At 34.8% G+C, this 22,688-nt stretch overlaps 1 protein-coding gene across 3 annotated transcripts in view; it reads right to left on the bottom strand.

Moving 5' to 3' along the window:
* The window catches only part of ARHGAP22 (Rho GTPase activating protein 22), a 398,531-nt gene that overhangs the window by 241,838 nt on the left and 134,005 nt on the right, over positions 1 to 22,688 (bottom strand). For all 3 annotated transcript variants that reach the window (XM_031956285.1, XM_031956287.1, XM_031956286.1), the window contains exon 3: positions 21,859 to 21,946. In XM_031956285.1, coding sequence (XP_031812145.1) covers positions 21,859 to 21,946 — 88 coding nt within the window. The remainder of the gene's footprint in view (positions 1 to 21,858; positions 21,947 to 22,688) is intronic.

The following is a 22,688-nucleotide window of genomic DNA, read 5'->3' as shown; positions in this document are numbered from 1 at the left end:
TAAAATATGTTATATTATTATTATTCCTTGGTTGTTGTCCTTCATTCTCAAAGATGACCAAAATGATATCACTATGTCAGAGTCAATATACAATGTGTATGACTAATCAAATGGAAACTCCTACCGATGTTTTAGAGAGTTGCTGTAGAGCACTCAAAAGTTGTCACTTGCCTAGAGCCCATTACCAGTAGGTATAAGAGGGAGGATTTGAATGTAGATCTTCCTGGTTCCAAGATCAGATTTCTGCCTCTCATAATTTTATTAACCTCTATTTTCCCCCCCTAGCTATTTACTTGATGACTTTAGGTTGAAATCCTTTGAGGACAAGACTTGTAACAGCATCATATAAATATATGTAGGGCTGGACTTAGATTAGATTGTGAAATATGGATTGCTTCAATTCCCCGTTACCCTCATTTCTGTTTCCATTTGTACTTCTATCTCTCAAATAATCCCCAGATGTCAAATTATATTCTTCTATTGTCCCTCTGCTCAAGATCCCTCCTACTATGGTATCCTAGTGAGCCTGGGAATGCTATGTTCCCCAACTTCCTTCCTCCATTTCAAATATCAAAATTCACTTGTTTAGTGACTCATTCCTTTGGGAATCTGTTTTATACTAAGTAAAAATGGGTATTCTTCATCTGTTAATTTAGTCTGTGCTAGTGGTGAGAGATTTCCTTGAGTAGAAAGAATGCTGCCCATGGAATTAATAGAGCTGGTTTCAAATTACAATTCTGATGTTTCTTAGTTCTAGGATCATTAATTAGTCATTTTCTGTCTTTGAGCCTCTCATTTCCTATTTGTAAAATGAAGTCAATAAAAATATTATTTTTTAATCTTAGAGAATATTCTAAAGATGAGTTTAATATATTAGACATGTTATCTGTATGCATGTGGATTTAATGTATTATATAAGCAAAATGTCACCTCTATAAATGTGCTGTATAAATATGAGTTTACTGTATTAGATAACTACCATGTTATCTTTCTCTGGTAATATAATACTGTGACATAGATATAATGCATTCATCTCAAAGGATCTTAAGGAGTGATGGAAGGAAGGCATTTCAGACATTCATAAATTCATTTGTGTATATATATGTGTGTGTGTCTTAGGAGGCTTTTTGAAACTTTCAGTCCTACTACAATTATGGCTATCCCTCTTTCTGTATTTGAGATTTAACCTTGTGCTTCCAGTTTAAAAAATACATGCAAAAAACCCATCTTTATCTTTTATTATACAAATAATAATTCAGAATACAAATAATTTAAATTGCAAGTAGGCCTGGAAATGCTGGACACAGAAGAGCTTTTTGCTTCTCATTTCTATAGGGACTTGTTTATTGTAAGACCAGACGTCATGTGACTCTCATCATTATTAGCTGCTTACATATATTACTAAGAAGCTCAAAAAGGTAAAGACAATTCTACTTTCAGGTCATGACACCAAAAAAGAAGAGAAAAAGAGTAACGTGTCAGGCAAATTGTGATATCAATGGAAGATTTATCCAGAAAAAACAATCAATAAAAATTTTGGCTCTAGATTGCATTTATTCTACTTGGCTAAGAGCCTGAAATATCACAATACTAATAAAGGAAAATGTTACATGAGGTTCCTTTGGTCACTATAGTCATATGAGTCATAACATTGCCAAGGATACTTTACTAAAACCCAACTTTTTTACAGTGTGAGGGAATTTTGACAAAATGTTTGAGCAGTTTATTTCATGTTCTCTATGAATCTGTTTAGCTATAAAATTAGATTAATAACAAATTACATGTTATTCTCTTATTTTTAAAAATTAGAATCAATCATTCTAATTTAGACCTCATTGAGGATGAATACAAGTTGTCCAGATTATAATATGTTTTTGGTTTAATAATCCATCTAACTAGTCTATCTCTATGAATATTTGGGTAGACGATGCAGATGTATTGGAAGAAGTTATTAGAATTGAATAGGAGGAATAGGAGGAGACTGGTCTGAATTCTCAAATACTTTTAAGGATTATAAGTTTCCCCCTAAAACAAGGCCCATCTTTTTTAATATTCATATTCCTTTAATATTGATAACTTGTACAAGCAAAAAGAGATGCCATGAAAGCAGAAGACCACCAATAGAAAACCCATGTATTCTGTTTGTCTTCTCGGGAGAGCAGAAGAACCAGAGGTGATCCCACAGTACTCTGGGAGGTCTTTGTGGCAAACTCATGGAAAGATGAAGGCAGGAATCCTACATGATTATTAGGCATTGATATACTGTAATCTATATCATTAGGGAAGAGTCCTATATCCTCTGAAAGATCCTTCACACTTAGCACAGTACATACAGCAGGTATTTAATAAATGGTTGTTAAAATGAATTGTTGAATCATAACAGGTAACAGGATGGAATCCGGGGAATGAATTTAAGGCACCAAATTTATTGCACTATTGTCATCTAGTGATATAGTGAGGGAGACTTGGTCTCAGATTAAAAAAGAGCCAATATTATGATGAAACTGCTAAAAAAAAAATCTCAATCACTCTAAAGTTCAGATCATAGAGAATAATAATCTTACTCTACTTTGTACTAGTCAAGATATATTTATAGTACTTTAGTCTTTTCAGTATTGGGGCAGGTAGGATAGAGTAGAGGGTCTGAAGTCAGGAAGACATGTTTTTGTGGGTTCAAGTCCAGCCTCAGATACTAGCTGCATAATACGGGCAAGTGACTTAACTTTATTTATCTCAGTTTCCTCATCTGTAAAATGATCTGGAGAAGAAAATGGTAAACTACTTCACTATCTTTGCCAAGACAATTCCAAATGGAATCACAAAGAGTTGAACACGACTGAAATAACAGAACAACACAAATTTCAGGGAGCCATATTCCATCGGGGACATGGAGAAACTTTGTTGTATCCAAAAAAGGATGACTAGTACAGTGAGAGTTCTAGAAACCATGTCTGATGAGAAATGTTTGAAGAACAAGGGATCTTTACCCTCTATAGGAAAAAGACGTCATCCAAAAACTTGAAGAACTGTTGTGTCAAAGAAGGATTAGATTTGTTTTATGTTCTTCCAGTATGGGTAGAAATTACAAGGAGAAATTCTCAGCTTTTTAGAAGGATTAAGTTGACTTAAATAGGGCTGTCCTGTGGTTTAGAATAAAATGAAAGATAGCAGAGATCTGCTCAGTATTTGGCAGGCTGCTGTAAAATGTATTTCTCACTGTTTGGGAAGTTGCATTCCAACTTTATGATCCTATGTTTGCCATGCTGAGTAGCTTTATTCACTAAACTCTCTCAACAATTAAATGGATGCATCATGGTATAGCAGAAAACATACTGATTCTAGAGTCAGAGGACCTGAGTTCAAATCTCATTTCTATTTACTACCGTGTGATCCTAGTAAGACATTTATAATCTTTCTATGACTCAAGTTCCCCAATTGCTAGGTGAGGTGGAATTAGAGAAGGTGACTTCTGTAGACTCTTACAGTATTAAATCTATGATCTTCAAGGAGGATATATTTTTACTGATGGTATATTGTACATTTCCAGAAGGCAGAAAGGTCTTTGATTAACACTTCAATTGGAACACATATCATGTGAATATTCCATTTTGTAAGTATTTTTTAATAGTGGATTAAAATTCATATTTAGGGCCCTAGAAAGTATCAAGAAAGACAAAAAAAAAACACCCTCCATCACATTTACATTCTGCTTTAAGGTTTACAAAACACCTTTTCTTAAAACAAGTCAGTGAAAAAGGTGCAATTGTCAAATCCTAGTGGTGTATGATCTCACACATACAAGAGTATGTGTGATCTCCATTTTGGCTAAGAAGCTTTTCTCTATTTGCTTAGCAGACCACTGTGCTTTGGTTTATCATGACCTCCCACTCCAGCTGTGTTCCTCCCCTCTTCTCTGATGTTGTGGATCCTACTTTTAAATTCCAGCTTGAGTTGTACTTCTGTGTAAGCCTTCCTTTTTTGACCCTTCTGAGCCACAGTGGTCTCTCTCTCTTCTCTGAACTCTGGAAAGCATTATTGTTATTTAATCACTCCCTTTTTTGTAATATTATTTGTCCTTTAATGCCTTTGTCCATTTCATCATTTGGATTTGAGAGAAGAGATAGGTATCCTCCAAGTGCCTGGCATGGTTTATGCAAAGTTATAAAGTAATATAGTAGGGAAGCCATAAATAGAATCCATGGCTCCTCTGGTTTAGTTTGTTGTAATTATTTCTAATATTTCAGTTAGATGATGATTGATTTTTTTAAACTTTTACTTTATATAATTGTCTAATTTGATAAAAATCAATGTCCAAAAACAACAAAATGTTTCTCAGTGTATCTGATCAATATGAAAAATTTTCACTAAAATGCATTCATTCAACAGATAATTGAGTATTTACTATGTAAAAGGTTGATTAGGAGTCAGAGAACAGGGAAAAGAGAGAGACAGAAAAACAGATGGCAGAAAAGGGGGAGAGAAAGAAAGACAGAGAGAGAATAGAAGATAAGGGAAGGGAAGGGAAGAAAAAAGAGAAGGGAAGGGAAGAAGGGAAAGGAAGGAAGGGAAGAAGAAAGAAGAACGGGAAGGAAAAAAGAGGAAAGAGAAGGGAAAGAAAGGGAAGGGAAAAAGAATAGAAAGGAAGGGAAGGAAAGTAAGGAGGGGTGTAATGGGCTGAGGCTTGAGTTGATGCACTGAGGTCCCAAGCATGTGAGGCTAAATAGTAATTGGGCTATACTCTATTAATATACATGCTTGGATAAAGAATGGGAGACAGGGAGAGAAGCTGGGGGAGATTGGCCTGGGTTCCATGCTTGTAGCTGCTGGTCGTGTGCAGCTGAGTCAAGAAGCTAGCTAGACCAGCAGCCACACGACCAGCAGCTAGGAGTATCGAACCCAGGTCCAATCTCCCCCAGCTTCTCTTCCTGTCTCTCTCTGCCTCCACACACCAAAATTGTCATTTCCTATACAACACATCAGGACTTGCACAGAGAGTGGGCGAGACCATTCTTTATCCAATCATGTATATTAATAGAGTATAGTCCAATTACTATTTAGCCTCATGTGCTTGGGACCTCAGTGCATCAACTCAAGCCTCAGCCCATTACATCCCTCAGCCCATTACAGAGGGGAAGGAAAATAGGGAAGGGGTGAAAAAGAAGGGAAGCAAAATAGGAAAGGGAAGAGAAGGAAATGTGAAGGGAAGGAAAATAGGGCAGGAAAACAAAGAGAAAGGAAAAGAAGAGAAGGAAAGGGAAGAAAAAAGAAGAAAGGAGAAAAGATAACATTGGATTCAGTAAGATTCCAAGATCTGGGACATTATTATATATTAATTTGTAACATATGTATTAAAACACTTAGCCGTTTTAATTAATATTTTACATATTAAATATATTAAACCTATTAAATTATGGATCAAATACCACACAGATTGTGATCTCATGTGATTTTTTAAAGGGAAATTATCACTGTTATTCTTTGTTTCAAAAACCATATTTAGTCTGTAGACTTTGCTTTTATTCTGATTAAACACAACTCTCTTGGTATTCTGAACTATGAAGTTGAACTCCTCCCTTGTTTGCCTTTGGCCTTTGAAACTCAGATTTTATGATCAAATATTTTGTACATAGCCATGTGCTCAGCAGCTGCTAAGGTCGGTGTCTATTAGTTTATCACACTAACTAAGGGCAGCAGGTGTTGGACGGCCTTCATTATCTCTGCTTAAACCCACTTTTAGAATAGCCAATGGGAATCTGGGAAAAGCTAATGGACTATGAAGCCTCAAATTATTTTTTTACATTTTTTCCATCCAATATGCTTCAATAGAAAGATTTTAAAAGAAAAGTCATAGCATATTGGAGCTGAAAGTGGTCTTAGAAACAATCTTGTCCAACTATTTCCTTTTATAGGTGAGAAAACTGAGAGCATTGGTAAGCTAAAGGTCATCTAAAAAAGATAAACCAGGTTATAAAGGGTCTCATAATTATATGATATGAGAACCAAATGAGGAAATAGGAAGGTCAACTTCAGAGTAGAAAGATTTGATGGGGAACATGAGAGATGCTCTTTGGATATTTGGGGTTCATCCTTGGTCCCCTATGACAAAACAAGGACAATGTATTGCAGTTAGACGGACCTGCTACAAGAGATGGTTCCTCCTCTTGGTGAGTCTTGGCTGCCACTTGTGTATGATGTAAAGGGAACTCTTGTTCGGGTACAGATTTGACTAGAAAGCCAATGAACCTCTTAGGTTCCTTCTAACTCAGCAGTCAGCCCATGAAGTAGTTAGTATAAGATTGTTATCTTCATTTTACTGATGGGGAAACCAAGGCTCTGAGAGACTTAAAAGGCTTGCAAAGGTTCATATCCACATTTTCCAGCTTCATCCAATCTGCCATACTGACATAGCTTTTATAAATAGATTGGCCATCCAAGGAAATGCAAGTCATTTGTCTCCTCTTGAGATTGGAAAGGACTTCTGAGATCATTTAGTCCTGTCATCTCAGAGAATTTTAGCAGCTCTGAAATTCAGAAATGCACTTGCCCAAAATCACACAGATAGTGATAGAACAGGAATTTGAGCTCAGATCTTCTGCATCCCAGATCTGCAGAAATTTGTACCAGGCTAGCTGGGCTCAGCATCAGAAGGAAGGCAGTAAGAGGTCTGTAGGTAATTTGATTGATCCTTTCCCATTTCCTTTGATTCATCTAGAGTTGTTCAGAAAATGGCCTAAAAAGTGAAAGAACTCCTCATGGGACTTATAAAGGTTTGTAAAGATATTGTAAAAAAGTTTCTTAAAACCAGCTCTGCTCCTGTTATCTTCCTGATGGAACAGCCATGATGAGACTCTATGGAAAATATGAATCTTCCAGCGTCTTAGCCAAAAATAAATTTTTAAAAATGCATTTAATTTGTCCTTTAACCAGTGATATGTTAGAATTCGGGTCCAATGAGTTGTGATAGCCAGTCATTAAATATTCAATTTGAGTATTTGCAATGAGGAAATGGACAAAAACTACAAATCAGGACTTGGTTTATTGTTTTGTTGATTTTTGTACTTAAGGAAGTGCTAGAGTTTATATTCAATAGTGCAGCTTATACTCAAGAGTATGTCATGAGTATGTCTTTTTGTTTCTTTCTTCCTTTCTTTCTTTCTTTCTTTCTTTCTTTCTTTCTTTCTTTCTTTCTTTTTTTCTTTGTTTTTTTTTGAATTGTTGTCATGTCTGATTCTTCATGAGCCTATTTGAGGTTTTATTGGCAGAGAAACTGAAGTGATTTGCCATTTCTTTCTCCAGATCATTTTACAGATAAGGAAACTGAGGCAAACGGGACTAAGTGACTTGCCCAGATTCAAATGGCTAATAAGTGTCTCAGGCCAGGTTTGGTCTCAGGAAGATGGGCCTCTATCCAATGTACCCCTTTTTTTGGAGAGTTTTTTGTTAACATTCACCAGTACATTTTTGCTCTTTTCAACAACAAGATGATTCAGTCCAATTCTGCATCTAGAGAAAGGACTGTGGGAACTGAATGAGGATCATAACATAGTATTTTTACCTTTTTGTAGTTTGCTTGCTTTTTGTTTTTGTTTTTTTCATTTTTCCATTTTCCTTTCATCTCATTTTTCTTGTACAGCATGATAATTGTGGAAATATATATAGAAAAATTATACATGTTTAACATATATTGGATTACCTGGTGTCTAGGCGAGGGGATGGAGAGAAAGGAAAGAGAAAAGATTTGGAACACAAGGTTTTGCAAGGGTGAATGTTGAAAATATATTTTGAAAATAAAAAGCTATTATTTAAAAAAAGAAAAAAAGAAAATTAACCCCCCCAACACACAATCCAGGGAGCATTTCCTCTCAATCCTGGCCAAGAACCATAGTTGGATTAGAAAGAAGGAGAGGAATCATTTACCCAGACTTAAATCCTGTTTTGTTTTCTGGCATTTCCTCATTTAACTCATGATCTCAGTAAATTTTTTAAAAATCAATTAGAAGGCATTTATTAGGCACCTACTATATCCCAAGCACTGTGTTATGCAGAAGGGATACAAAGGATAAAAACAGCCAACATAGATAGATCATTAGATTTATATCTACACATACACATATATCTGGTAATTATCTGATTGTTTATATATTGTCGCCCCCATATATGAGTTCTTTGAGGACATGGACTATTTTTATGTATGTGTTAAAATGAATGGAAGAAAATCTCAGAGGCAAGCTTTAGTAATGAGGATGGGAACAACAATGAGGGTCTCTTGCAGTAGGTGAATTTAGTCTTTTTCTTTTTTGGAAGCAATCAGGGTTTAGTGACTTACACAGGATCACACAGGTAGTAAATGTCTGAGGTTACATTTAAACTCAGATCCTCCTGACTTCAGGGCCAGTGCTCCATCCATTGTACTGCTTAGCTGCTTTAATGTGAACAAAACCTTGAAGGAAACTAATAAAGCTCAGAGACAGAGGTGAAAAAGAAGACCATCTGAAGCATGGAAGGACTTTATTTGTGATTTCCCAGGTATAGTGAACTCCTCTTCAAGGACTTCCTTATCCATTGTAGATTGGTATTTTTTCAGAAATTTATGCAAGGTGCACTTCCTAGGACATTGAAAGATTAAATGATTTTCCCAGCTTTAGACAGCTGTTATGTGTCTGAGTGTAATTTGAATTCAGAACTTCCTGGTTCTGAGACTAAACCTAAGGCCTGACTAAATCTATTACGCCACACTGCCCCTTTCCACATTCTAGGGCCTTTAAACACCGTTCTTCGTTTCAGGAAGACAAAGACTTTTTTCTTAACTTGTAATTTACACAGACATTAAGGTAGTGTTTAGTTACTCAATATAATACTTGCTGAACATCTATTAAGTATATTCCTTATATCTGTTCTGTTCTATTCTCATGGCCATCACCCTAGTTTAAAATCCAGTCAAAATTATTATAGAATTATATCACAAACCCCTTAGAATTAGATGGGACGTTATAGGTCACATTATCCAGTTTTTAAGAAGCATAAATCCTTTCCCCACCAGTGCTCCCATTTGTTTAAAAACATTTTAATAATTTTTATTGATTTATTTCAACACTAAAAAAAATTTAGTGCCAAATTCTTCTCTTCCATTCTGCCCCTCCCCTCACTGATAAGGCAACTAATATAATAATCATATATATGAAGTTATGCAAAAATAATTTCCTACTAGTCATATTGCAAAAATAAAAATTAAGAAACAAAGTGCAAAAAACAAAAAAAGCATAAATCCTATACGATATCCCTGAGGACCATCTACTAACTAATTAAAGGCCTCTAATGAATAGGAAATCTTTGTAAGGATTTAGATAACTTACCTATTCAAAAAATCTTCCATACTTTCCCATTGACAAGTAGATAAGATGCAAATTGCTCAATATATTGAAGGTTTTTCATAATTTATCCCCTACCAGTATTACTTTTCACTCTTTTTACTACATTTTCCCTGGATGACAGTAAATCTAACTACCTGCCAGGCCTTTTCAAGTTCCCCATTACTATCCTCCAAGAGTGAGACACATGATCAGAAATCCATATGTGTGCAAATGGCATGAAGTTTTTAGAATTATAATTACTAATTGACCCAAGTCTCCTGTCATATCACTATGCTAGACAGCAGTAAAAGATGAGGTATAGAGTCAAGTGGCTATCTTCTCTCTTGCTCTTATAATATTTTTATACCATATTCATATTAATTCATCTGTGTAAAATTATACTTTTTTTTTCCTCATCCCCCACCTTAGGGAAGAGATTTCTACTTTCTTTTATCTCTAGTGTCTTTTACATAATAGGCATTTTATCAATATTTCTTTTTTTTTTTTTTTTTGCTGGGTTGGGGGATAAGGGAAAGGAATAAGTGTTCATATAGTGCCTATTGTGTACCAGGTGCACTGTGCTAAGTATTTAACAAATATCTCTTTTGATCCTTAGAACACCCCTTTGAAATGGGTGCTATTATTAACTCCATTTTACAGTTGGCAAAACCAAGACAAGCAGGTTAAATGATTTGCCCAGAGTCATACAACTAGGACATTTCTGAGATGGATTTGAACTCAGGTCTTCCTGACTCCAGACTCAGCATTTCATCCATTTCACCTCTTAGCTGCACTATTGAATTACTAGCTCACATGTGATAGTTTAAAATTTTTTTGGAGAGTGTGGGGGCTACAGTTTCAGTAAGGCCTCAAGTCTGGTCATAAAAGCCACCTAGAGCTGCATGTTATACATCTAGACTCTCAGTCTTCCTCTATCTTATGATTATAGATTGATTTTTATGTAAATATCAAAATTATTTAAAATATTAAATATATGATTTTTTCAAAAGATCAGAAATAACCTAGTTATTATGGAGATAGACACACAATTAATACACACACATATATAATATATACACCATTGTCACTGCCAGATTCTCAAAATTTCAATAGTTGTGCCTTTATTAACTCAATTTTCTTGCCTAGAATGCTCTTTCTACCAATTTCTTTCTGCTAAGATCCTAACTATTCCTTTCAAGGATTATCTCAAAAGTATTTTCTCCCTTAACTCATCCCAGAAACCTCTTTTCCTTGACTAATGATCTCCTTTTTCTTTAAGTCACATTAACAAAAGTTATCTGACATCATACTGAATAAGCTAAATGATCAGGCTAGATTATGCCATTTTTGTTAAAAAGAAATGAGAAGTCACTATAAAATGTGACCAATTTTCTTATTTACCAGAAATCTAACTTTAAATCCAGTTTTCAAAAAGTGGCCCAGGCATGTTCTAAGCAATAGTGGCATATTGGAACAAGTTTATGATTTCTTAAATTTATTTTTTTGAAAGAGAATACTGATTTGTCTGTATAAGTTCCAGTAAGATTCTTAGAAAGTCAGTCCTATTACCTTGTAATCATTTTATGCATCTTCAAAATGAAACTTAATTGGTTTGTCATTATAGTTTGAAGGGGACAGTTATTATATCAAATCTCTTGTTCCAAAGCTGATCATTGTATTCACACCACTTGGCCCTTTCCATACTGATAATCCTTTTGGTCAGCACAGATGCTTACTTTGCCTGCTGTTCAGATTGAAATTTAGTTCAAGTTATGAATTATCTGATCATTCTATTCTCATATGATTTGGTGTCATCCAGATTTCCTACTCTAATGACCTTAACATACTATATAAACACAATTATTTTTATCACCATTATTATTATGAAATAAAAAAAAGAAATATAAGGCATAAACTATTTTCTTCCACAAAGAATTATGTATTTGAGAAGACAAAAGACAGAGACATGTAGAAAAAACTAAACAGGAGAAAATTCTATAGAATTTCATTATGACTGAGTATAAAAATTCTAAATTTATATAAATAATTTGCTACTAGGACACTATGTGATAAAATGTCAATTTTCTGGCATAGACAATAAAAGCAAACACAACTCTTTTTTTAAAAGGTGAAAACAGGGTGGCCTGACCTCATTAAAGAAGGTTTGCTGGAGCAAGTGAATTGTGATCTGAAGGAATAGATAGGGAAAATATTAATAAGTATAAAGGAGAGGAAAAGACATGATAAACCAACGAGTTGTAGCCATGGGAACAGAGATGGTGTGTGGGAGGGACAGTAAAGGAAAGCATCTGAAATGGAGAGAGGACTGTATCAGAAAAGAGGAGACAAAAGACTGGATAGTTAGATCAGTCATATCATGAAGGGATATGAATGTCAGGTTGAGGAATTTGCATTTGACAATATTAGGAAATAGGTGGTAAAATCCAGGTACTGTCCATGGTCTAAAGCTGTCAGAACTAAGGAAACACTGTCCAGGTGCTGAAAGACACATGTGCTTTCAGTAATGTAATAACCCTGGAAGCTGCAAATCATTATCCCAGAACAGGGTCCCTCTTCCAGTAAGCCCTATGCCATCAGCTGTAAAGATAAGAAATACAAGCTGATTATTTACAATAGCTGCTGCCCCAGACTGTTGCTAGAGTTGGTCTAACTGATGACTCTGAGAGTTGACATTTCGCCAAGAAGGTATGATCTGCAATACTATTATGTATTTGCCAGCTAGTACTTAGCTCTTGCATGAAACTTGAGTCTTCACTGATAGCTGGCAATAGAGAAATAACTCTATAATGCAAAAAAAGTAGAGTCAATACAGGTTGACTGACTCAAAACTACAAATTTGAGGCGAAAGAATGGTATCATTTCTTTAATGTTAACAGGGCGCATATACCTTGAAGCCATTGTTGCTATGCAATATGAAATTGTAGCTTCTCTGTAAGTAACTGATTTCTCTAATGTAATGTTTATACTTTATTTTCTGGAAACACATTTATGTGAGATTGGTGCTATGGTTACATGATTTATGTATCTGTCTTCTATGGACCAGGATAGCTAAATTTGCAGAGGCTTATCACCACCTTAACATTAGGTTTCTCTCCCACCAATTCACAGACACCATCTATTAAGGCAATTAGAAGCTGTTTGTTTGCTTTGCATCTGATGATCGTAGTAACAGAGATAAAGAGCTAGAAGAGACCTTCGAGATCATAAAATTTAGTTCCTCCAGTTTATAATTGAGAAAATGAAATGAGAAATGACTTATCTAGGGTCACAGAGGTAGTAAATAGAAGGATGGGTATTCAAACCAAAGTCCTATATCTTCAATTTCATCATTCTTTTTTCTGCATCATGCTTCCTCCCATCCAAGATGGGTAATATCTACATGGGAGAAATCGTAAATACTCGAAGTACTAAAATAATGATTAGATGCAATACAAGAAATTATTATGAGGGAATAAAAGGAAAAGTTAAGCTGGTCTATGTTATGGTCTATGTCATGTCAATGTAAAAATAGAGTTGTGGAAGAAAAAAAAGATAATCGAAGCTTAATAAACTGTCTTCCCATCTTCATTATTGACTTTGCTTGCTCTTGCTTCTTTGTATTCTTTTCTTTTTTGTTTTCTTTCTCCTGAATAGTAAAATGTTGTGCCCTTTTGAATCCAAATTCAGATTAAATTACTAGAAACTCTTTTATAGTATACAATGCAGATATTGAAAAGCTAACCATCCCTTTTATAATAAGGCAACTTTTTCTTTTACACCAAGGGTCACTGACTCATAGGGGAAAAAAACTAAACAGAGGTCACAGACAAGTGAACAAATTTAATTCAGGGATCATTAAAGAAATATAAGGTGCTTACCTCATCTACATTTTGGATTAAGATTAAGAAATGGGAAGATAAAATGTTTATTCAATAGTTGAGCATGTGTCTCTCTTCTTTTTTTATAGATGAAGGAGACCGTGGTTATAAAACCCATATGTTTGTCACAGAGTCACAGAGTTTGGACTCAGAAAGTCAATAAGCATTTAATAGTGCTTTTTATGTATTAAGATGATTTAGCAACAATAGCAATAATGTGTCATGGATTGTACAAAGGAGTGGGAATACAAAGAAAAGTAAAAACTGTCCCTTCTTTCCATTAGCAACACATTCTAAGGATTTCATTTGACCAGTGAACCTAGAATCTGTATTGCAAAGGATTTGGAAGAGAATGAGATATAAATAAACAATAATTGTTTAAATTTTCAATGTAATATTCTAGTAGGATTGTAAACATTCAATGGAAAAAATAATTTAGTTGTTTTTAATATTCCCAGCACTTAGCATGGTACATAATAATAACACATGTTGGAATGAATTGATATTATAATGAATTAAGAGATGTTTAGAAAAGGGAAGAAAATAGAAGGAAAGCAGAGGAAAATATGAACTGAGAAAACATGGAACTAACAGAAAAAGAGAAACAGAAGGAGAAAAAGCAGAAGGGAGGGATCAAAGTAGAGGTGGCAAGATTAAAGACCTAAGCAAGAAAGGAAATATGAGAGAAAGAGAAAAAAGGAAAATGTAGCAGGTTTTAAATTGAGTATATTCATTTAAACTAAACAGACCTTGATAACTTGGAAGAATAGGCATTAGAAAGAGTTATCATATGTTGTCTCTGACCTTTGAAACTCTGGTTTCTTAGGTTTAGAAACTATGTCCTGTATCAAAGGAAAAATCTTAACTAGAAGCACTTTCAAACTTTATTTTAGAAATAAAAGTGATCTCTCCCATAGAACTTTATAGATTTTGAACACAGATGAAAAATAATTTAGGTTTTAGAATTTAGTTTGGAATTTTAGAAGTATTGGTTGATTTACTAACTCTTATTTGCAAATCTATTAGATTGCATATCTTTAAACAAAAAAAAATAAGTGTTGTGTCTTGGCACAGTAGCTGGAGGTATTAAGATATTAAAACTTAGAACTGTTCTGAAATTTTTCAGATACCCTGTATTTAGAATTATTATCTGTATAAAATGCAGTGTATTGATCTAGTTAGGTCCTAACAGATATATTTACGTGAATACAAATACAAGATTCCATCATTTTTTCTGCTGAAAATACTTTTTGACTATCTCATATAAAACTGCCCCTGAAGAGTATCAGTATAAACAAGTCTCATAAAAAATAAGTCTGAGTACTTTTACACTCACACTTCATTTTTTGAGTCCAATTTGTGTGGCCACATTTTGATCATCTTTTCTGTTCACCAGTCAACTGCAAATGACATCTGATTGTTTCCAAAAATGTTTGAAGATAAAAGTAATATGACAATGATTTGAAGTTAATTAAGCACCATCAAATACTGTGAAGAGCCATCAACTTAGGGTTAGAAAGTCTGAGTTTTAAGTGAACAGAACCACAAGAATAATTTATATTATAACAATACCATTAGAAAAATGAGTAATTTTGAGGACCTGTATAAATAGATAAAAAATGAAATGAACTAAAATAGGAGAATACATCATATAATAACAACAGCAATGTAAAAATAACTTTGAAACCCGAAGGATCTTTGATCAATACATTGATCATTTACAATTCCAGATAACCAACAAGGAAACATGCTATCAACAATAAAGAGGTGAAAGATTTAGGGCTCAGAATGAGATATGTATATTTTTGCATACAGCCACTGAGAAATTTGTTTTCTTGACTATGTATATTTGTTAGAAGAATTTTTTAATGAGAAATTCTTGTAAGTTGTCTATTTTGTTAAATATCCATTTTCCTCCATAACATATTAAATTCAGTTGTTCTGGGTAGTAATTCTTGGTTATAATCCTAAATCCTTTGTCTTCTGGTATATCATATTCCAAGCCCTTCATTTCTTTAATGTGGAAGCTGCTAAAATCTGTATAATACTGACTGTAGCTTCATGATATTAAAATTGTTTCTTTTTGGATGCTTGCAATATTTTCACTTTTATCTGTGAGCTCTAGAATTTGGCTATAATGTTACTGAAGGTTTTCATTTAGGGATCTCTTTCAGGTAGTAATTAGTGGATTCTTTCAATTTCTATTTTGCCCTCAGAGAAGTTTTATTTGAGAATTTCTTCAAATATGTTCAGGTTTTTTTTTTCTTTGATCATGGCTTTCAGATAGTTCAATCATTCTTATATTATCTCTTCTGGATCTATTTTTCTAGACCAATTGTTTTTGCAATGAGAAATTTCACATTTTTTTCCTATTTAAAATTTTTTATTTTGTTTTATTGTATCTTGATGTCTCAGAGAATCATTAGTTTTTATTTGTTCAATTCTAATTTTTAAGGAATAGTTTCTTTAGTGAACTTTTATATTTCTTTTTCCATTTGGCCAATTCTATTTTTTAGGGAGTTATTTTCCTCAATAAAATTTTGCGTATTTTTACTATGCTATTGACTTTTTCTCATAATTTTAATGCATTATTCTCATTTTTTCCTATTGTATTTCAAAATAATTTTTAAGCTCTTCCAGGGATTCTCTTTGAGTCTGAGATCAAATTATATTTTTCTTTGAGGCTTCATATGTAGCCATTTTGACTATTGTCTTCTTCTACATTTATACCTTGATCCTCCCTATCACTTTACATAGTTGAAATCTTTTTTTGACGAGGAGGTGGCTAATTTTTCTACCTTTTTTGTGAGTTGATGTTTTTAGGTGAGAATTTCAGCTCTGTTCTTGCATTGTTGATGATCTGTGTGTGTGTGTGTGTGTGTGTGTGTGTGTGTGTGTGTGTGTTGGAGCTTACTGATGGGTCTTACTGATGGCTTTCAAAGGGCTTCAAGGTTTGGTTGCTTGCTTTCTCTGGAGGACAGGCGTTTTTTGGCTCATACTAGAGACTGGGGGCTCCACTTTGGCCTCCTTTGGTTGTGGGGTTTAACTGCTGATGTGCTCCAGGGGTGGAGCCTTGCTGCTGGGTTACTATGGTAACAGAATCCTTCTGATGGCTAACCCTGGAGGAGGGATTTTGTCACTAGTTTTTCCCAGAGGTAGGAGCCTGCTGCTGGGTTGCTATGGAAACAGGGTTTTCTGCTGGCCAGCCCCAAAGGTGGGCCTTTAGTGCAGGTCAGCAATAGGGTCAAGGGCTCAATGGTGGATTTTGCTGGGGGATGGGATCCCCACTAGTGTGAGATCTTGCTGCATTGCACAGCCTGTTCACTTGCTTATGGGGCTGCTGTTTTGCAGGATGCTGGGGTCTTGATAGTGGATTGCCCCAGCCTTGTAGCAGGGGTCCTGCTGTGAGGATGACTGCTGAAGATGTTCTTGGACCTTGATCCCCTCCTCTCCCACCGAGACAGACCTTTCCTGCTGGGCTGATGTGCTGTTTCCCTGCAATTCTGAGGCAATTGTTTGGAAGGGAATTTGGGAGGGATTCCTAGGGTTCATTTCTCACTTTAACATCTTGGGCCTGGATTTTTAACTCCATATAGGGGCTTCTTGGGAAGTTTGGTTGAAGATTCTAAGAACTTTTATAACTCATACAGGTCTTAGTCTTTGAACCAAAGGGACTAAGTACCTTCTGGAATTGTTCAGCCACCCTAGAGCCACCTGAGCCCAGATCAAGTTTCCTATAGCCCATACTTTTCAGATTGCTTAAAGATTCTGAATGCACTACCCTTTGATCCAGCAGTGTTACTACTGGGCTTATATCCCAAAGAGATTTTAAGGAAAGAAAAGGATGCACCTGTACAAAAATGTTTGTGGCAGCCCTCTTTATAGTAGCCAGAAACCGAAAACTGAGTGGATGCCCATCAATTGGAGAATGGCTGGTAAATTGTGGTATATGAATATTATGGAATATTATTATTGTTCAGTAAGAAATGATCAACAGGATGATTTCAGAGAGGCCTGGACAGACTTACATGAACTGATGCTGAGTGAAATGAGCAGGACCAGGAGATCATTATATACTTCAACAACAATACTATATGATGATCAATTCTGATGGATGTGGCCCTTTTCAATAATGAGATGACCCAAATCAGTTCCATTTGTTTAATAATGAAGAGAACCAATTACATCCAGTGAAAGAACTCTGGGAAATGAGTGTGAACCACTGCATAGAATTCCCAATCCTTCTATTTTTGTCCACCTGCATTTTTTATTTCCTTCACAGGTTAATTGTTTTGTACAGCAAAATAACTGTATGGACATGTATACATATATTGTATTTAACATATACTTTAACATATTTAACATGTATTGGTCTACCTGCCATCTGGGGGAGGAAGTAGAGGGGAAGGAGGGGAAAAGTTGGAACACAAAGTTTTGCAATTGTCAATGCTGAAAAATTACCCGTGCATATATCTTGTAAATAAAAAGCTAAAAAAAAATTCTGAATGCACAAGGGGGCTCAATAACACATTGTCAAGCCATCTTTTCTTACCTCTTTGACCTTCTGTTCAAGAAATATTTTAGGAATGGACCATAATAAAATAAAGGCAAATTCTAAACTTGTGATGTTGCTCTTTCAGTGAAACAGAATTGTTATCAATATCCCCAAATTTGAGGCAACAACATAGTTAGCGGGTAGAATAACCTTCTAGGCAGGGAGGTCAAGGTCCAAATTCTTCCATTAACATTTCCTGCTGAGGGTCAACAGTCAATCAAGTTTCTTCTTTGAGTCACAGGTTCTTCCTTTGTAAAGCAGAGATACTATCTATACCTATCACCCATCTCACATAATTATTGGGAGACTCAAATGATATAATAAATGTAAAATACTACACAAACTTTAAAGCATCATAATAACCATAAGTTATTATTTTTGTTGTTATTGTGGTTTTGTTATTGTCATTAATATAGTTACTGCCATGTAATACTATTCTTTCCATATTATTGGTTCTAGTGTTTTAAGGCCTTTTGCAGGTTCTTGTTAAACCCTTAGATTGATTCAACATAATCCCCACAACAAGGAATGCCATATTATTAATAGCTGCAACAAAAAAAATCTCTATGTTTTTACAAACTGAGATATTATTAGATATGAATTACTCGAGAGGCAGAATATAAAATAATCTATCAGCTGATCAATCATTCTTCTCTCACAGATCATACTTTCTCTGCCAATTAAAAACTGTGGTCTCTAAATGCATGCTTTGTCAACTTTCTCTTATTCTACTTTTGCTAGGTATCATTTTGCTCTAAGCTCTTGGTTATTGGGTTAAAAATACAGTCTTTATTCTTCTTGGAATGATCAACTTTTCATCATAGATTTGTATTATATGCATACATATATCCATATGTGTATATTCAAATTGCTCTTGTTTTTTCTTTTAGCAATCATTTCCCATCAAAGACCCCCATTTTCATATACTGCCAGGTGGGCCTATATTAAAGTTGTTTGGAAATAAAGAACTTCAGAATAAAAGTTACTAATATTTCATGTCAAAGGCAATAGTCTAATCATCAAGTCAAGGAATATTTACTTATTTCTTGCAATTTGTACCCTATCTATTCCCAAAAATGATTTTCACTTATATTAAACATAATGTAAAAAGAACAAAAACCCCAAGAACAGTTAAAAAACAATTAAAAGGAATAGAGGAATACATATTATCAAACATATAGGATTAATTCATTATGATAGTTGGGCATTAAGTTTAATTCTGAGTTTTTTAATATTTGAAGATTTGAGTTTGTACCTTTTCAGATTGATACTGAGAATGAATATGAAAAAATGATATACAATATCTATGAGTTGGTGCTATTTATTGATGACTATAATCTAAACTTTCTTTTTGCTATTAAAGAAAGAACTTGCACCACAAAGAATACTTTAGCAATCTTTAAGCCATAGCCAAAAGCTGTTATCACTGTGATTCCACATTTGACCAAAGGTGGGGACAAACAATTGGAGAAAGAAGTATTCTTTAAGTTACAGAGATTTAGTTTTAGGTAGCAGAGAGAGAATCTAGGTTCCTGTAGTCCACTTGGATGAAAGAAAGAATAGCTCAGATAAGATGCATGTATATCCAATCTGATTTCTGCGAGGCAGACAAATTTACCTTGATACTTAAAGACAGATCCAAGTAACATATACATTTTGGATGCTCTGTTCCTCAGATTAGCCTCAGCAGCAGCATATGAATTCTCTAGAAGAATTTGTTTATGCAAATAAATTGAAAGAAAAAGGGAGAAACTCCTCAAACCTGTATAACTTGAAGTACTTCTGAATGAGCCTTTGACATGCACACATTTAGAAATCTTTCCCTCATCCTTTCTCCCTGCCTTTCACTGGCACCAAAGGCACTGTTTTGATCTCCTTGAAGAGATTATATCTGGTTCCAGAATTCTTTTTAATCTCTAATTCACTTTGCTCATTTGTGAAATACCCATTTACACTTCTGTGACTGGAAAGTCTGTTCTTTCATTGTGAATGGCTTTTCTATTATTGATTGATTTCCTTTAAAATAGAATTTTACCAAATAAGTTTTATTCTTTACCCAGATCTATTAAATCAACTCTCCTTTTTGATTTAATTCTAAAGCACTCTTATCTAACAGCAAAAACAATTGGACTACTTACAGGCAATTGGGAGACTACACAAAATATATTGGGGTAAATTAAGTTTCTGAAGCCCTTTAAGATCCATAATTCTTTTAAAAATTCATGAAATTTAATTATCCAGATCATTGAAGTAGGAATGAGATAAAAAAGCAACAGTACTTTCCAGTTTACAAACCAAGGGGCTTATAATTGTTATACCAGTTGCTAAAAGAAAATGTCTCACAATTATGATGTATACAGATTTGCTGTTTAACTTGGATATTGCTTGATTTCTATAGATTTGCTTGCTTATTGTCTCCTTATTAGATTGTTTATTGGTTGACACTAAAGAATGATGATTTTTAATTAGAGCAGGAGTACAAATAAAGGTTAGGTATATTATTGTCTACTTGAAGAAACTGGCTCACTTAAAAGGCAAATTGCACCTTTCCAAGTGCAGACAACAATTTTATTCAGGTCTTAAGCCATGGTAAAATCCATTTAAAAAGAAAATGCTTTTACTGAGTTCAAAAACAATTATGCTAATCACTCTGAACTGGAAGGAACTTTAAAAATTAATTTTAACGTTAAAATATTACTGTCAAAATAATAGATATTAAAAATTAACTTCTTATTTGCAATTCCCCCTTTTTTCCCCGACTCAAAATAAGTGAGATTTTTGGTGGCTTTTCTCGGTCCTTGTGCAAACCTTCTTTGCTAAACTTCAAATGAGCTAGTTTTATCAAAGGGGAAATAGCTGTTATAATGACTCATCTTGTGTTAACACCTTTGGGGATTCTACATTTGAATTCAGAGGCTGGAAGGGAGCAGATATGACTATTATGTTAAGAGAATATAGTGGCCTTTCTAAGACTCTATCAGTTACCATATTTAAATTTGGAAAGTCAATGCAATCATTGGTAGTGCATATGGGATGGGCTCTTTGTGAATCTATAAACTCATTGACATAAGGATGGAGAGATAGGGAGAAAGATGCCAGAGGGCCATAGTTGGAATGGCAGAGAGGGTTTGTGGTCAAAGGAGATGGCTTGGGGTACCAAGATGTGTGTGTGTGTGTGTGTGTGTGTGTGTGTGTGAATTAATTTAACAAACTCTGGGAAGGCAGTTAGGAGAGTATGGCTAAGGTGATAAGGTGTACCAGAGTCTAGGCAACAACAACTTATTGGGGAAAAAGTTTGCTGTGGACTGTGTATCCTCGGGTCCAGTAAAAGCTGAAGTTACAGACCTATTAGAAGCATGTCACCATAGTTCCAATGATCTTGTGATGAAGAGAGCCATCTACACCCAGAGAGAAAACCATGGGAACTAAGTGTGGATCACAATATATAACATTCTCATTCTTTTTGTTGTTGTTGACTTGCATTTTATTTTCTTTCTCATTTTTCCCTGTTTAATTTAATTTTTTGTGCAGCAAGATAATTGTATAAATATTTAGGCATATATTGGATTTAACATATATTTCTACCATGTTTAACATATATTGGATTACTTGCCATCTAGGGGAAGGGATAGGAATAGGGGAGGGGAATTGGAACACAAAATTTTGCAAGGGTTAATGATGAAAAATTATCCATACATATAGAAGCATGTCACCTTTAAGGTATGTCCCAGAAGGCTTAGAACTGGGATGTTTTGTTTTGCTTGTTTCTACTTAATTTTTAAAATTCTTGATGATAGCACCATAAATGAAACAACCCTGTTGATTCTACCTGACAGATAGGAACTAATTACTATGCACAGATGAGTGACAATTTTAAAAAATTTTCAAACAGATTCTGGGTCCTGGATAGAAACAATATGAGATATTGATTATTCTTGTAATCAGCAATTCCAAATCAGAAGCAATTCCCAAGAGATCATGTACACCTGATATCACCAGGGATCTTCTCTGTGGAATCATAATTCCTGACCTTTATGAAGATAAAGATAATAAGGTAGATAAGGTAGATGCCTACCTGGGGCAATCTCAAAGAGGTGCTTCCCTGGTTCCTCGGGATTGGGAAGGAGCTCAGTCACCTGATTCCCTTGGAGTGGAATAAATCCCTAAAGTGGATACAAAAACAAACATGAAGGGCCATGAGGAGGAGGAAAGAACAGAAAGATGATGGGCTAACGTTCAGGGCCACAGTATGGTCAGGATTTCTTATGTTCTGTGAGATGGAAGATTTACATGAAAGAAGATTTTTTTTAAAATTAGAGAAACCGGAGTTAACAATATCTACAACTCAATTCCCTAATTTTACAAATAGGGAAAGCAAGTTGAATGAGATGAAATGACCTGCATAAGCATTGCATAGCTAGTGAGGAGTGATTAGCTGTAAAAATTAATGATGATGATGGTGGTGGTGGTGGAGGTAATGATTATGGTGTATCTAAAGGCACAGTACTTAGAGCCCAAATTTGGAACAAAGATCAGCCCCTGTAACAGTAATTTCTTAGTTTTGTGACCCTGAAAGTCATTAAATGCTCTCAGTCTCAGTTTTCTCATCTATAAAATGGGGACAACAATTTAATCCTCCCAACAACCCTCAAAGGTTTGCAGCGAGGAAGAAATAAGACAGCAAATGTAAAGTGCTTTGCAAATCTTTTAAGTCCTCTATAAATGATTAAAATGACACCTTCTAGTTCTCAGATGGAGGTGGTCTGTCTCTCTATCTCCGTCTCAGCTTCCACACAGACTTCAAAGAGCCAACACATCCCTTTGGGCTCTTGGAGCAGTTCATGTTTCCAGGTTCTGTTTGCCTTCCTTAACCAGTGTCCATTAACAACAACCTCCATACAGCAG

This window comes from Sarcophilus harrisii, chromosome 2 (assembly GCF_902635505.1).
Source record: "Sarcophilus harrisii chromosome 2, mSarHar1.11, whole genome shotgun sequence".
In the NCBI taxonomy this organism is placed as follows: domain Eukaryota; kingdom Metazoa; phylum Chordata; class Mammalia; order Dasyuromorphia; family Dasyuridae; genus Sarcophilus; species Sarcophilus harrisii.
Note: the sequence above shows the minus strand (reverse complement) of the source record. Positions and strands in the feature narration are given on the sequence as shown.